The sequence below is a fragment of the Microtus oregoni genome, unplaced genomic scaffold, assembly GCF_018167655.1.
Source record: "Microtus oregoni isolate MIOR12 unplaced genomic scaffold, Mior012 000045F_ref0000178, whole genome shotgun sequence".
NCBI lineage: Eukaryota > Metazoa > Chordata > Mammalia > Rodentia > Cricetidae > Microtus > Microtus oregoni.
Genome location: NW_024543219.1, coordinates 3,028,499 through 3,045,704, shown reverse-complemented (window position 1 = coordinate 3,045,704; position 17,206 = coordinate 3,028,499). Strand labels below are relative to the sequence as shown.

The window sequence follows — 17,206 nt, the reverse complement described above, 5'->3', positions numbered from 1 at the left end:
TGAGACAGGGTTTCTTTGGGTCTTTGGAACTTGTCCTGGAACTAGCTCTTGTAGACCTCTAACTGGCCTCGAACTCACAGAGATCCTCCTGCCTCTGCCTCCAAAGTGCTGGGATTAAAGGCGTGCGCCACCACTGCCGGGCTCTATTCCACCTTTCAACTTCTGAATTTGGTTTCCTCTTGTGGAGCTATATTTTGTGTGTGGTTGTATTTTTCAGCATTCTTTTTGGGGCATTTGAATTCTGCAATTCAATTAGAAAGGCTTTTCCCCTGGGAGTGTAGAGGGATTTCTCCATTGTTTCTTTAGTACTTGTTACAATTTAAATTTCCACTTAAGCATTTGATCCATTTGAGCTCCAGCCTCATTTCAAGTGTGAAGGAAAACTCTTTCCCCCAGATGCCTCCTCAGCTCTTTTAGAACCAGTTACTAACTAGTTCATTTGCCTCATTAATTATCTTATATTAAATTCTAATGTGTACTCAGAAATTTATAGACTATTGCTGCTCTGTTCAGTTATTTATATGGTTTTATTTACCGGAATTTAAAAATACTTGAAATTATTGTATGACTAGTTAACCTCAGTTAACTTCTTTCTTTGTCAAAAATTTGCCAGTTGAATTTTCAATATTATCTTTAGCATCAATGTGGCTAATAAAACAATGTTCCGGCATTTTTATTATAATCATGGTAAGCCTTTAGATTAGGAAGGATTATATATTTTCAAAATTGGGATTTTTTTTTTCTTTTTAGGAGTACCATGTCTTTTTATTTGTTCAAGTCTTTTGTGTCCACGGGGAGATTTGAAAACATTCTTCAGACGGTTCCTGCACATTTTTTAAAACATTGTTTCTGGGGCTCTTCTCACTCTTATCCTTTCCCTTCTGTTGTAACTGGGTCTGTTTGCTTGTTTGTTTTTCTTTCTGTAGCCCTGGCACTCACTCTGTAGACCAGACTAGCCTCGAACTCACAGAGATCTGTCTGCCTCTGCTTTCTGAGCACTGGGATTATAGTTGTGCGCCACCACGCCTGGCTGTAACTGTGTATATATATATATATATATATATATATATATATATATATATATATAATCTAAGTGTGTTACATATATTCAGAATAACAGGTTGTTAAGTACATATACTCATTATTTATGTCTCTATATTTACTTTGTTACTCACAAGGTCTGGTTTTTGTTCTTTTTAAGGTATAGGATGGCTTTGAACTCTCAATGATCTAGTTTCACCCTCCTGACTGCTGCGACTATAGGTGTGCACCATTGTGCCCAGGAAGTCATCTCTTATCATATATGGTAGTGTTGTGCCGTGGGGCTCTGAGGTGTATGAACGTGGCTCCACCATTTGTTAGCAATGGGATGATATACTACTCAATCTTCATAAACTACAATCTTATTAGGAAAAATTCGACAAAGCCAGGCATGGTGGAATGTGCCTTTAATTCCAGCAACTGGGAGGCAGAGACAGGCAGATTTTTGTGAGCTCAAGGCTAGTATGGTCTACAAACTGAGTTCTAGGATAGTTAGGGCTTCACGGAGAAACCCTATCTTGAAAAACCAAACCAAAAAAAAAAAAGGTGACAAAATAGTATTGACAGTACAAAGTCAGTTTTGAGAGTAAAATGGCTAAGGCATGAAAGCACTTGGAGTGTCTGTCCCCCTGGAAGCAGGCCAGGGCTTGTTGCAATGGTTCCAGGCCCTACCAAGTCCAAACTTTTCCATGAGGTCAGTCTGGGAACCCAAACCACCTGCCTTTCACCCCATGCCATGAGTGGATGGCAGGGTTGGAGGCTGGGGATGGGAGAATGGAGGAAATAGAAAGTGAAGGGTTGTGGCCTGGATATGCAGTTATTGTTTCTAGAAGGGGATGAGAGATTCTGTGCTGATTTTGTATGTGTGTGTGTGTGTGTGTGTATGCAGGTGTGCACAAAAGCCATATAGGATACACAAATTAATGAACAAAGCAAGAGCAGGTGAAGAGGACACATGGCCACTTGAAATGTGTGGAGCACTTATAGCACATAGGCAATGCTTCCGTGCATGCACTCAAGCCAGGGTGCAAGGCAGCAGGGAGAGGAGGTATGTTGGATCCCCTGTTACAGATCTGTGGACTCTTGGGGTGCTCATTCATTGTCATAGTCCCTTGACTTCTCATCACGTACTCCAGTCTGGGCCCAGACACTACAGTGATAGCAGGAAAGGCAAATGTCAAACCTGATAGAATACAAGACCAGGGGGTGGGGGGAAGAAACATCAAAGGGGAGGGATATTAAGACCCTTGGAGGAGAGAGAGCATGGGAGAGTTTGGGGTTTAGAACTGACCGAATGCCCCATGTGCAGAATTGCAAGGCGGGCTATAGGAGGCATGTAACGAGGGCACCTGTCCAGAGTATCTATTGTCTGTGCCTGCTTTATGTTGTTTTTCTTCTATCGTAAGTCTGCCACCCAGACAGGTGTGCCTAGGAAGCCACAGCACCAGTGTCTAGAAAGCCACCCCACCATTTGATTGTAAGATTGAAGAGTGCTGGTAAAACATTCTAGAACCTGAATGCAGTTAAGGTGTAACTCTGAAGCAACCTTGAAGAGGTTAGCCACGGGAGTGGGGTGAGTGCCTGGAAAAAATATAATAAGGTCAGGGAGATAGCAAGGTCATCCTTTCTATTACTAGGCAGGGAGAGGACCAAAGGTAAACCGATGGGCAAGCAAAGGGGCAGGGGGCCAAGAAGGGGCTTGCTGCCGCCCGCCCGCCTGGCGGAGGTAGGAGGTAGGGATGCAGATGAACAGGGGACTAAATGACTGCAGTGGGAATGGGAAGGGAAGAGCACACTGCAAAAGTGCTGGGTCAGCTACTTTACTCTTTCTCACTGCTGCATCACTTTTAAAGGGACAGGATGCTTCAGGACCCAGAGGCGGAAATGGTCTTTGCTGGTAGGAGAACAGGCTAAATTCAGACAGAAAGAACGTGGTTGGAGACAGCTGGTGGAAAACGACCCAGTTCAGTCCTCTGCAAATGCCTGCTCCCTGTTCTCCAGGCCTTTATGCAGCACCTTCTTGCATTTCATTCCCTCCATCTCTCCCACCACTTTTTTTTTTTAAATCAACCTGGCACTTTTTACCTAAGGAGTCCCTGCTTAACACAAGGCTGTGGGCGACCTTGGGGTGATTAGTGCAAGCTACTCTAATAGTTTATGAGAAGTGTCACTCCCTCCCAGCTTCTTGTATCCGCCACCGAGCAGTTAACGTTACAGTCAGCTCTCAAACACCGAGGATGAGACTGCTGTTAATAAATACCACACAGCAGGGTTCTTCTGCAGTGGAAACTTGCAAGCCAGACGCACGAAGCCAGTGCCGGGACTCCGGGTGACCCCGGACTGCGGCAAAGAGGTGTGGGAGTGGACAGAAGGGAGGGTCACCTGGTTCCTCTCTTCTCCTTCGGGGGCCCTGCGCGAGTGCCTTCTACCCCGGGGGCAGGGGAAGGTCGCTCCAGGGACGGGCACCTCCAGCATCCGCGAAATCTGCAAATTCATCGCTACCTTCGTCTTTGGGGCAAAACCCTCTGGTCCCAGTAGGACCTGCCCTAGGGCTTCGCCGCCTTAGGTTGACTTTTCCCACAGAAAACGCCTTTTATTTGCTTCCCTACTGCAGGGCTCTGGTCTTTGGACTTTGCATCTCTCTGGCACGCCGTCAGGAGCTGCGCTCAAGTCTTAGCAACTTTCACCATCTTGACCTGAGAGTCTAAGACAAAGTGAACAAAGAGGAGCAGGGGGAGAGAGACCAGGCCTTCGGGCGGGCTGCGGGGCAGTGCTTGTGTTGGGGACGCCGCGCTCGCGGTCCGGGGCGCTTGTGGGTGGCAGGGCGCGGACAGCGCCACCGGTGGGCCCTGCCCCTGGTGGCCCCGGGCAGTGCGTTTCTTTGTCCCTGCCTGGAGCTGGGCTCGAAGGCCGTTGGCCGCGAGCAAAAAACCTGGCCCGGAACCAGAGCTCGGCTTCCAAATGCACTGGCGGCGGCGAGTGAGCACTGAGCAGTGAGCAGCGCTGGTGCCGGGCCGGCGGCTCCCGCCCTGCTCTATGGTTATGCAGAGAGCTTCGGGTCATGGAGAGAGACCGTGGAACTCGTGCCTTTCGCTTCTCCCATGCAAAGTAGAGCTCAGGCTGGCAAAGACCTTCTTGAGTAGCTTGGCTTGGGAGCGAGAGGGAACTCAGTGGAACCTTCTCCCAGAAGACGCACATTCAGATCTGGGGCGTGAGTCGAACTCAAGGACAGAGGAGCCCTTGGTGCCCTTTGCACCTAGCCGCGGGAGCCTGGGAAGCAGAGGCAGGACCTAAAACACCCGAAGATGCGAGTCAGAATGACCCTAAAAACCCAAGTGTGGGGGCACCAGTGTGTGTGTGTGTGTGTGTGTGTGTGTGTGTGTGTGTGTGTGAGAGAGAGAGAGAGAGAGAGAGAGAGAGAGAGAGAGAGAAGAATGTGACTCCACACCCAACTGTCTTACCTGCAATATAGTTTGCGCTTCTCTGAGTCTGCCTGAAGAATGAAAGAGAAACTGCCCTGTCCAACCAAGCTCCTTGCACCAACCCTTCCCTCCAAGTCTATTTTATAATGCGACGCAAGGTTACAGAGTCCACGCGAAAACTGCTCTCCCAGTTCCCCTCTGCCCATGCCTGCGTCTCTAGCGAGCTAGATTTCAGGTGACGGAACGTCTCCCGGCTGCTGCTTCTCGCCTGTGGCACCGCGTCTCCGGCTTTCTCGTCTCTGAAAGCCGGATTTCCCAGGTCTTCCTCCCGGAGATGTCCCACGCTCTGCCCGCCTGTGCCCTGCCTGCGGCAGAGCGGTTCGAGCGTCAGGGCGGGCGCTAGGACCGGGCGGAGCGGGGCGGCCGCCGCGCTACCTTAAACCCGGCCCAATGCCGCCGCCTGCGCCACTCTGCGCGCCGGCGGGGGCTGCGCAGGAGGAGCGCTCCGCGGCCACGGCGCTGCGCGGCCCGCGCGGCGACACCTGTTCGCGGCAGCCCGGGCAGCACGCGAGCTCCGGGACGCGGTCCTCGCCCGCCGCTTGCCGCTCGCCTCATTGCAAGCCGCTGGACCTCCGCAGAGCCTCTGCAGCGTTCTGGATACTAGCTTTGGACGCCGAAAGTTTTTTTCTTCTTTTTGTTGTATTATCCTTATTTTTTAGAGGAGGGACTGGGAGGAGAGATTTGTCGCCGCCGCCAACGTGAGGTTTTTTTCCCTCCCCCTTGAAGGATTCATGCTGATGTCTGCAGAGTCGGTTAGAGAGTAAAAACAGCGCATGCCTTTCTGGAGTCAGGATCCGTAAATTCTGACGTAGCCCGAGCATCTTAAAAATCCCTGTAATATCGCCCAAGCACTTACGTTGCTATGGTCATTCTGATCTCTAAGCAAATGGAGAAACTACGGATTTTTTTCCCTTATTACGGTCGGATGGGGTGAAGACCTTTCTGCCTGCTGAGAGCCGAGGCTCCATATGTAGCGATGCATAGCTGTGTTGATCAGTGTCAGTGTGTGAGTATAAAGTGGTGGCTTCTTAGACTATCAGTGGTTTGACCTTGAACCTGTGCCAGAAAAACAGCAGATTACTTTTATTTATGCATTGGATGGATTGAAGAAAAGAACCCCTCTTTCCCTCTCTCTCTGCAACTACGGCAAGGGAGGGGAGTTGGATATACCTCGCCTAGTGTCTCCTGGTTGATACGATCATTATTGTTTATTCTTGTGCTTAAAAGCCGAGTCCTCTGATGGCTCCCTTAGGTGAAGTTGGGAGCTATTTCGGTGTGCAGGACTCGGTACCGTTCGGGAACGTACCGGTGTTGCCGGTGGACAGTCCGGTGTTGCTAAGTGACCACCTGGGTCAGTCTGAAGCAGGGGGGCTGCCCCGGGGACCGGCAGTCACGGACTTGGATCATTTAAAAGGGATTCTCAGGCGGAGGCAGCTGTACTGCAGGACTGGATTTCACTTAGAAATCTTCCCCAACGGTACTATCCAGGGAACCAGGAAAGACCACAGCCGATTCGGTAGGTATGCCTTTAACCCTTCCGTGTCCACGCGGTGACATTTCAGATTGTTAACTACTAGGAAGGCGGTGGCTAGGCGGGGATGCTGGAAGGGATATAGTCTCATATTCATGCCCCCCTTCCCCTCCCCCCCCCCCCCCCCGGTCTCTGTGCGTGTCTTGCCAGCCCAGGGAGGGAAAAAGCCTCCGGAATTGCAGATCTCTGGCTGGCACTGGTGCAGGTCTACACTGAAAGGCCTTTCTTCTTCTTTTTAACGGTGTGTGTGTGTGTGTGTGTGTGCGTGTGTGTGTGTATGAGTTATTAATATAACCCGAATCCCAAGTTTTGTTTTATCAGATACGTGAAAAGATCAGGTTTAAGAAGTTTCTTTTTAATGGATCTATTCCACGAGTTTTAAGCTTCAATCACTAAGAACTTCAAAATGCACCCAGTTTGCTGTAGGTAGTCGGTATCTTGCTCTGATTAAGTTTTCCCCCTTCCCTTTTCCTCTGATAAGTATTCTGCTCGAACTGTAAATTAAATACCTTGTTTTTTCCTGGGGCCGGTCTGAAAGCTTGCTGGCTGTTCTGTGGGGAACACTAAAGTAGTGTTTTAGATCTGAAGCATCCAGGGCAGGAGCTCCTGGGGAAAATGACCCGGGAAGGGGCCGAAATCCCACGAGGGGTGCTGGATCTTCCAGCCCTCGCCTCTCGACCTCGGTCTTTTAATTTCTACAGTGTGCAGCCTTGTGTGGGTTTCTGGTGTGAGGGTTTGCGTGCGCTTGCAAAAGCTGCAGGCTCATTTGAAAAGGCCATTCCGAAGATTTCCTGCTCGGAGCAGAGTACTTGTGACTCAGCAGCGAAGGCTGCAGACTCAGGTGGGGACTCTGCCCACTTTCATGCCTGCACACACGTGCCTAGCGGGGCACCTTCAGCAGTGCGGTGCTAAGTCAGCGAGCACAGTTCCGCCTGGGGATGGGGAGGGGGGCGGGGTGTGTGGAATCTAGGTTTCCCCCTTACTTACAAAAAAAAAAAAATCGACAGTTTGGGCAACCAGACTGTTGGAAAGAGTTAACTCCTGAGTGAACCCACCTGACGACACTTAGACTAGGTCGTAAAACCAAGTCCCGTGGTGATTTTTCTTCCTCATGCTTTCATGCCAGATGTTGGGCTCAATCTAAACTACGTGTTTAGCTTTGTGGACTGTGGATGTTGCCCCAAGGTGATGAGGGTTCAGGCCTGGAGGTATAGTTCAGATTCTCGAGGCCCAGGGTTTTCCCCTTAGCTCATTACTGAGGCTGGGCTCAAAACTGAACCTAGTCAATTTCTCCAGCTGACTTGCGTCCTCTCCCTGCTTAAAAACCAAGTGTAGCTCGTCGCCGCGATTATTCCTTTGAAACCTAACTATCTTCTCACCGCTGCTGACTGTCGCAGAGGGAAGACTAAACTTTGTTAGAGTGCTTGCTAGTCTTGCTGGCCACGTTAAAGGTTGCTACCGAGCCCAGCTTTCGGAGCAAGACAGGAGACGGGCGGTGGCGGGGATTGAGTGTCCCGGGGCGCCGGGCTGTTCGCCTGATGCTCCGGGGCAGCGGGAGTCGGGTCCTCCCGGGCTCAGGGCTGGCAGGTGCGGGCTCAGCCCCCGACCCCGCGTTGCTTTTGCTCCGCGCGGTCCTAAGCACGCTCGGGTTCTAACTCCCTTTCCACCCTGCTCCACTGCGCCCCTCGGTGCTGCGGGGACCGCTCCGGGCTAGGGGGAGGGAGGATAGGGACCAATACCCTTCTGGCCGCGTGAAGGGTGTCCGATTTTTCCTTTTTGCCCGTAGCTTTCTCTTTGTGTGTGAGTGCGGGTCTGGTGGCGCTGACAGCCGCCGCCCGAGGCAGCGCGGCGGTGGTGTGTGGTGTGGGAACCGCCGGAGGCGCGCACCGCAGCCGGAGAGTTGGTGGCGGGGCTGAGGACAGACCAGAGGTCGGAACTGAGCTTCGCGGTCTTACGCAGGGTCCCTCCCCCCTTCTTTCTGGAGCGTGCAGCAGGGTTTGGGAGAGTCGTGGGGCTTCGCCGGGCCAGGGAGGTGGGTCGGGGGCTCCCGGCCTGGCGAGGCCACAGCCGCAGGGGAAGGGATGGGGGTGGGGGTGACAAAGGGCTGCGCAGGCGGTGCAGGGGGTGGCATGCTATTGTTAACTGCTGCCCCAGGAAGGGCTTCGGAGCCCTTCTGCTACTGCGAGGCCGGTTGCTCTGGGAGCGCACGGCTGCAGGGGCGCTGCGGCCAGCCAGGGCCACCTTCATTGTGTGAATTTCCCGGTCCCAACCCTGGGCGCTCCACAACTGGGCCCAGGTCAATGGATGGCCCTTCCATTCCGGGCCTCTCCACGTACCTTTCCCCCAACGGCGTTCTTTCTTTCTTTTTAAAAAATGCAGTCACCTTTAAGATAGGACGTTTGCCACGCGCACTTGAGACATCAGATATCTGTGCTAAGATGCAGGGCCAGGGAGCGCGCTCGTTCAGGGGTCAGCGGACAAGGACTGCAGGTACCGGCAGAACCTAGACTATCAAACAAAAAAAAAACCCCAGTTCCTCACCCCGCCTCGATCCTAGAGGTTGGAGAAGGTGTCGCCAAGGAAGTGACATCTCTACTCTCTGGTTCCGCACTGTGTGTGTGTGTGTGTGTGTGTACGCGCGAGCGCGTGTGAGAGGGTGTTGATAGGAGACAAGCGGAAGACCCGGCCCTTGCTGGGGACCCCGGGTGCGAGTATTGCAGGTCTGCCGGGTGTCTGCCGCGGGAGGGGGGGGAAGGGCGCGCCTGGCTCTTGGCGGTGCCACTCACCCCGGTTTGGATGGAGCTGAGTGGGCGGTTGTGCGCAGTGGGGGTGGGGAAGGAGAGTTATTTAAGTCTTTCATCCGGTTGCAGTGAGAAGCGGGCCCCCGGGGTGACAGCAGTGCCGCGGTCTCCCGCTGCTGCCGCTGCGGCAGGTCCCAATATTAGCAACCTCTGCAGCACTGTGCGTGTGCCGGGAGCCTCCTTGCCCTGCCTCCCCAGCCCCGCCCGCTGGGAGTCGCCTCGGCGCTAGGACCCGGCAGCGCGGGCCCGGGCGGGGCGGAGGGGCTGCGGGGCGCACCTGGCGTCCGCACCACCTCGGCTTCACCTTCCACCCCCTCCCCGCAGCCGAGGCCTCGGCGCCTCCTTGGCTCCTCCCAGGGGACTTAATCTTCTCCCTGGGTTTCAGAGTAGCTGTAGGTGGGGTGGGTTTACACCTCGATTAAAATAGAAGGTGCATTTTTCTACCTGGAAGGGAACGGCAGAAGGAAACGTGCTGGGCGAACGCTTTCTGCCGCCCCCGGGCCGCCGCAGGTGACTGCAGCTGCTGGCAAGCTCGTGGGGACGTGGCCTCGGTGGTGTTAGGGGATGTGGGGGCGAGGGAGTCTCAGCGCGGCAGGGGCTGCAGCCGAGCCAGGGAGTTGAAGGTGGGACTTTATGGAACCCTTTGTTATTCCTTGAGAGTGATGGGAGTTGGGAGGAGGGCAGCTGGGGGTCGTGTCTTTGAGTGATGGACTGGTAAGCAAGAGTGTGTTTTTCACTTGGAAGGGCTTTCTGGTCTTGCTAGACAATGAGCAAAAATTAAGTAGGCAAAGAAAAAAAGTGAACTCAGGGGCCTGCTGAAGCAGGCCTACCTCCTGGCTTGGGAGTGGTGACTCCAAAGGTCATCAGAACCCGAGATGGATACCCCTGCTGGTGAGCCATTCGAGGGGCAGGAGTCATGTCAGATGGTAGTGGAACTAGGTGAGGACAGATAATGATGTGATTTTTAAAAAATGAATAAAATGAAGTTAAAAACTTACTTGTAGGGTTTGGCATATATGTATACAAAGAATCCCGATCGTATCTGCTCTTTATTCCCCCCTCCAATGGCCCCTGGACACCTCCAACAGGTCCCCTAACTTCATGGCTGCTGCTTCCTCCTCTCATCCCTGAGTCCAGTCAGTACAGCCCATATGTGCACGTGGGTGTGGGGCTATCTACCGAGCATGGGCAAGCTACCAGTAGCCACACCCCCAAGGAAAAATGTCTCTCCTCCACTAGTAGCTGTCAGCTGCTGCCAGGGCTCCTCCACTTGGGGTGGGAGCTCATTAGCCCCCCTCCCATCCACGCTGGAATGCTGACTGGTTTGATCTTGTGCCAGTCTTGTGCAGGGAACCAGAGCTGTACAGAGGTCATGAGTGCTACAGCAGCGCAGCAAGTCCAGAAGACAGCTCTCAGGGCATTCCTCCCTGTCTTCTGGCTCTTATACTCTTCCTACCCTCTCTTCCTAGGCCTTCTCTGAGCCTAGGGCTCATGGAGGTGATACAGATGTCCCAGTTAGGGCTGAGGACTCACTGTCCCGTATTCTAAGCATTTGAACTAATTAGGAGTCTCTGCATTAACAGCTGCCCATTGCAAAAAGAAGCTTTGGTTAGAAAACAAAGTTGAGAGAAGCATAGACCTTTGAGTATAAATATTTAGAAGGCAGCTTGACAAATATTTAGAAGGCAACATGATGGTTTAGCAAAGTCACAATGGCAGATTCTGCACTAGGGCCTGTGAGATCAGCAGCCACAGGCTTTTGAGCTGATTTACAGTGCCAGGTACGAACCCTGTGCTATGGATCATGCCTCAAATCAAATCAGAAAGTGGTTGGTTACCCACGTAACAGTCATACCACTATATCACCAGTGGGCACACCCAGTGGAGACCCAGCATGTATTGCAGCATGCAGAGGGATACCAATTATAGCTCTTCTCCAACGGTCTGCATAGCACCTTCTGGCACTGTGAAAATTATCCAGCAGAGAGGAAGTTTCCTGGTTAGTTTGAGATTGGTGTCTCTATGTCCTGCAGCCAAATTGTGTGCCGAAAGGACTTTATCATCTTGTTATGGCTTTCGACAAAGCTGACAAACACTGGCTTCTCCCACTTTTGCTGTTTGTCTGAAGAGGGCACAGCTGGAGGTACAGCAGCTTCTGTCTGCCAACTCTCTCATTTCCTGCGGCTGGCTTTAGAGGCGAGGCACAGAACAGTGGACTCTGGGAGGGTGGACTAACTGGGATTTAGTGAAACAACTGAACAGAACTAGACACTCCAATCACTAGTAGTCAGTGAGACTGGGAAGAAGGAGACAGGCGATCCTTGGCCCTCAGTGGGTCCTTACAGGAAGGGTTGTCTGTGGTGGAAGAGAGACAAATGTCCCTAGTCTACCTGCCGGCTGGTTACCACTCCCCACCGTGGCCTTTCTGAGCCGATGTCATCGAGGTTGTCTGTCCTAGGAGAGATAGGTCGCAATGCCAGTGTTAGGCCAACCATTATCCTCTTTGCTTCTTGCCTTGATTCTATTCTCTCCCTTTCCTCTACCTTGGTCATGAGACATTCCATCTGTGGGACAGTGTCCTTCTGGGTTGTCACTGTCTTCAGTGCTGTCCAGGTTGCTCACTCAGCTCTGCACAGGTAAACAGACCAGTGTCAGGAATTTTCGGTCCTCCAGGAAGACAGTTGGAGGAACCAGCTCTGGCCACTGAGGGCTTGGTTGCTCTGGTGGAGGTTGTAGAGTTCACCGTGAACAAGGTGGTACCAGGAAAGATAAAGAGCCTCCTGGTCTGCATGGGGTGGTATCTGGCCACTGTGTTGCTGGGTCTCCCTGACCTGACCACGCTGGCGTTTTCTGGGTGTGGGAGAAGGGCTGTGACTCACACATCTGGATGTTTTGCTTGCCCTTGGGTCATGGGGGAGACCTCATAAAAATCTGGAATTTTTTTTTTTTTGGTCCCTACTCTGAAGGAACTTCAGGGATATGGATGATGGTTTGAAGTGATAAAATATTCCCACCTGGGGTCACTGTGTCTTGCTTCTTCCTGGGAGAGCTCCCCAGACTCATTTCAGACTTTTTTTTTAAGTGTTCCCCCCCCCCCCCGCCTTGCTTTTCTGTAGCTGAAAAACCACTGGTCTTCAGATGCATCTGTTCTACACATCTGCCACCCGCTGTGTGTGCCACAGTGTGTCATAGTTCTGTTTGTTTGTCCCTCCTATTCTAGTAGCCCCTTCCCCTGTTAGCTTCACTTTTTACCATGTCTGAAAATGTTAAATGGAATATTCCAGAAATAATTAAAAAGTTTCAAACACTTTGTATTCAAACTATCCTATACTAGTTCTAGTTCATTATTAGTTATTAACCTCACAGGGGGCCAAATTTGCAAATTAAATTTGTCATGAGTGTATATGTACATTAAAAGACAGTATGAATAGGGTTTGGGGTGCTGTGGCTTCAGGCATGGAAGGAATGTCTCTCCACAGGTAACAGAGGGCTACTACTGAGCAGGAGGCTGGGCCTAGGCTGTATATTTCTGTCATATTTTTATATTTAATAAGTGGTATGGTCCCTGGTTAATAGTTGCTCCATAATAGCTCATCGATGGAATAAGTGAGTACATATGGATTTTGGACATTTTCCTAATAATTAGAAAAAGCAAGATAAATATATTAATACTCTTCTTCTCATATTATATAACAAAGTCTCAGAAGTTAAGTGTACGAAATGGCAAGAAATTGCAGATAGAAAACCCAAAAAGTTAGAGCCTACTGTGCAGTGTGTGGGGATATTCAAGGAAGCAGGCCTTACATTCTGATTGGCTTGGATGATTGAAATTTCAGCTGCCCTATTCAACACTGGGGCTGAAGGCATTGCAGTGCCTAGGATTGTCCTACAGAGTGGAGGAGAGAAGGCCTCTCCTGCTTAAGCATGATCCTTGTGGCCATTGCTGTTATTTCTGCCATTCTTTGGTAGTGTTGTGAAATAGTATTCTCTGTCGGGTCAGGTGGAGCTGTTGGTGGGTTATTCATTCTCAGAGCGGCCTCGTGTGTCGAGGAAATGGAGCATCACGTGGCCTCTCAGAGGACATGAATGGATTTTAGTTTTATGGTTAACCCTGTCCTCATTGACCTGGTAAATTAAATTGCACAGACTTCAAGGTGAATGAGATGTTTCCTGTTTTTCATTTTATAGCGACAGGAGACAACAAAGTAAGTTCTTATGCTGGTTTTGGGATTTCCATGACCTTCATTAGGGCGTACTTTCTTGGTACCAAGAGGAGAGTCTTGTATAGGTGGCCCCTAATAGCGATAAAGTGGTCCAGGTCTGATTGTTTTGGGTCATAAAGGTTTTAGGAATGGTACCATGAAATAAAATGACTGCATCAAAAAGGAAGTGTATCTCCTATGCAGTGAACCCTGAGGAGAAATTGCCTCTTTGATCTTCTCATTTGTTCTGTGAAGGAGGGAAGTCTAGTCACATTGGCTGTGTCAGGTGGATTGTCTGGGGAAGTTACAGGTTAGTAGTTCAGATGTAATCTGTAATTTTCCTCTTTATCATTCACGATCTCACTTTAGAATAAGTTTTTGTATGTGGGCATATAATCTGTAAGCCATAAACACAAGGGTCTGTGTAACATTTCATGAGTGTGCAGGAATGAATGAAACTGTGTCTATGAAGGTGGTGATCCCTTGCAACTGAGTTTCCTATGGACTTAATCCTTTACTTTATTAGATTTATGGATTCAGAGTCTGCACTTGATGGCAGCCTGGTCCAGTCCATAAGAGATGGAAAATTAATTGTTTAAAAATCCATATAAGTGCTTTTACATCAGTCACAGGAGACTGACTTTAGCGCGCGCACACACTCTCTCTCTCGTTTCTTTCTTTCCTATATATATGGAGACTCACTTTAGTGCGTGCACACACACATATCACACATACGCACACACAAATTCCTGTTTCCATAGACATCCCCCCCTCCTTTTACATTTTTAGATGTAAGTATACTTTGTCAATAATTAAAGATATGTTAGAATAAGAGCTCATTATTTGGTATGCGCTGATATAAGACCTACAAGAAGTGTACTACTTTAATTTATAACCGAAGTGGGAGCGTGGCCAAGCACAGAGATGATTAGCAGCATCTGTGTATCCTGCGGGATGAGCGTCTTAAAGCAACAGTAGACTCAGGGAGACCGACGCTGCTGATGTGTGGTCATAAAATTCTGGACTGGTGCCCAGCTTAGGTGCTGTTGTTTTTAGTGAGGTAAGCAAGGCAAAAGAAGGAAATGAACAAGATCATTATATTGATTTACTTCTAGGACAGAGTATTCTGTGCCTATTTTAATCAGGAGCATTTTTTTTAACCAACATTTTCCCTTCCAGAATATTAGGCTATTTTAATTGTTTAACTATTTCTTTGAGGTTTAGATAATAACAGAAAAAGAATCTATACTCTGTTGAAGCCCAAATATTTTAGGGGTGTGTGTGTGTATGGTACCTTAGTTTTTCAAATGGAGCTCAATAAGGTTATACAATTGAGAGCTAGATCATTCTCTGCAACGCCAATGGAAGCTTTAATTAACATTCCACACATTATCTTTAGAGACATAAGACAATAGAATTTTAAAAAATTATTTGTGCACATATACATATGCATTTATATACTAACACACACACACTTATATATGCAATATTCATGTTGCCTGTGTCTCTTTCTCCCAATCCCAGAGGATGGTAAGTACAAATGCAAGATAACCATACATAAATACTTAATTTTACATATGTCATTTCTCTCTCCAAGTACACTCTTAGCTCATTATATCGGTTTCATTAGACTTATCATTTGCAATGTTTATATAGTTATGAGTTCTAAAATTCTTAAGCTGTATTAGTTATTATGTAAGTCATGTTCCATTATGATAATTTAGTGTCTGAAGATGATAAGATAGCATTTAGTTGGAACATCATACAAGTCTTAACTGCTTCAAGTCAGAAGCTGGGCCCAGTTTCCTCTCTGGAGCCCCTGGGAAAGCTGTGGCTCTGGGGACATACTCTGGGCTCTAACTCTCTGTCTGCTCTTGATCTCACAGGCATTCTGGAATTCATCAGTATAGCAGTTGGCCTGGTCAGCATTCGTGGCGTGGACAGTGGACTCTACCTCGGCATGAATGAGAAGGGAGAGCTGTATGGATCAGTAAGTGGCGGCCCACACTTTGTTAGTCCCCATGTCCCACCTTCGAATTGAGCTGTATGTTTGCTAGGTTGACTAAGAAGAGAAACTGAGTCTGCATGTCAAATGGGAGTTTTTAAATCTCTGAGGCGTGCTCTTTCATTGCAATTCCGCATCTTCACCAGACCAAAGTTGCCAAGAAAATGCTTTATTTATATGCCAAGCCATCTTCATTATCAAGTAAATAAAGATTCACAAGTGTGAAAAATCCATCGTCTTGTATTGAATGGGGAGCTATTTTTGAAATGAATCGAAATGGTCCCCAAGCTTTGCCAGGCATTGTAATTAAAGCTAGAAATAGGCCACGCAGCGAGAGTCTAAACCCTGTCTCTGAATAACATAAGATTTTCATTATGCAGGAGAGATGGAGGTGGAAATTATTGTCGGACAGTCTTGTGTGCGCATAGGATCCAGCAGCCTTGTGGTTATTTGCAAGTGTTATGAATTCCTTTCTCTCTAGTCTCGCTTTCCATCCTTACTAACTTGGAAGGTCCTGATGGTGATGGAGCATTTGCTGGAATCTGCCGGTCGATGGGAACTGGGCCTGGTCCTGGGGTATAACTGTCCCTGGTTCTGCTCCACAGGAAGCTGGTTGGTTTTACCCTCTTGCATCTCTTCAGTTCCAGCATAGGAGCCCATCGCAGTGCATGGAACACAGTCAGGGTTTAGCTTTTCCTGAACATAGGAATATGGTGGATAGGCTATAGTTCCCGTGTGGGACTAAGTTCAACAGTAACGTTTTGAACAAAATAACCTTGAGTTTTTCATTGTAGTTGGTGGTGGTCAAGTGATCATTTAATCCAAGTTACTTGAGCTATGAAAACTTGGATTGATGCTTACAAAAAGTTGAGATTTAAAGGAAACCCAGAAGAGGAAAGGTTCTGAGATTCTCAGCTGCATCGAAAGACAACCTTTCCCTAGATAAACTTCTTTATTGTCCATATCCTAGTTTTGTCTTTTATATTTTTTTTTACTTTTTGTATAAATGTTTTGTCTGCATGTATGTATGTACACCATGTGTATGCAGTGACTTCAGAGATTTGAAAAGGGCATCAGAGCCTCTGGAACTGGAGTTACAGATAGTTGTGAACCAGCAAGTGCTCTTAACTGCCCAGTCATTTCTCTAACCCCATACCCTGTTTTTAAAATATGTATACCCACATGTAGTGCAAAGTTTTACCCCAGTATTACAAATGACAAGATTATTATATCCTGTATGATTAGAATATATTGCGCATTTAAAAGTTTTTAGAATTAATTTTTAGTGTACAAAAGAACGTTTCCTTATTATATTTTTATGTGTGTTAAACTTTATGTCCCCTTCATTACCCATCCTTTTTTCCCTTCCTTTTCATTCCCTCTCTTCCCTTACATAGTTCTCCTGCCATACACGTGTGTGTATGATAAATACTGTTAAATCCAGATTCTGTATGCAAGAGAAAACATGCGCTACTTGTCTTTTTTCCTCTGCATTATCTCTTTTTGTCTCATTCCCTTTAGATCTCTTCAGCTTAATGACATATCATATACACACATGTGAGCACACACACATATACTTATTGTCCATGCATTCATGCACATATACATACATACATGCACACAACACATGCACATGTACACATATATATATACAAACACGCACACATGCAAGCATGCACACAGCACACACACATGCATGCATGTAAACAATATATATACACACATGCACATATATACTCACAAAACACATGTACACACATATACGCACACACACACATGACTCTATGTTCTGCATATGAGAAAATATGTTCTTTGTCTAAGTTTGCCTTATTTAGTTTATCATGATTTTCAGATCTATCTTTTTTGCTGCAAAGGACACATCAATGCTTCTTTATAGCTAAATAACTCCACTGTGAACACATGCCTCATTTGCTCTGTCCATGCATGTGTGGATGAGGCTGGTTCTATTTCTTGGCTGCTGATAACCCATTTTTTAATATCATAGGATGTGATTTTTCTATTTTGGAAGAATTTTTCACTACAGGTTAATTGCTTTAGATATTTAAGTACTTTTTAGAAGTGCTTCGCAAAAAAGAAAATAAATTATTTAAAAGTATTTGTTAGATATAGAATTTAATTTAGCT

The 17,206-nt window shown here is 48.2% G+C and overlaps 1 protein-coding gene across 1 annotated transcript in view; it reads left to right on the top strand.

Annotated features, from left to right (window-relative positions):
- Positions 1-4,948: 4,948 nt before the first annotated feature.
- Fgf9 (fibroblast growth factor 9) overlaps positions 4,949-17,206 on the top strand; it is a 37,709-nt gene continuing 25,451 nt past the window's right edge. Inside the window, exons 1-2 of the mRNA XM_041634243.1 lie at positions 4,949-6,039; positions 14,944-15,047. Of these exons, the coding sequence (XP_041490177.1) occupies positions 5,763-6,039; positions 14,944-15,047 (381 nt within the window). The 5' untranslated portion in view covers positions 4,949-5,762. The remainder of the gene's footprint in view (positions 6,040-14,943; positions 15,048-17,206) is intronic.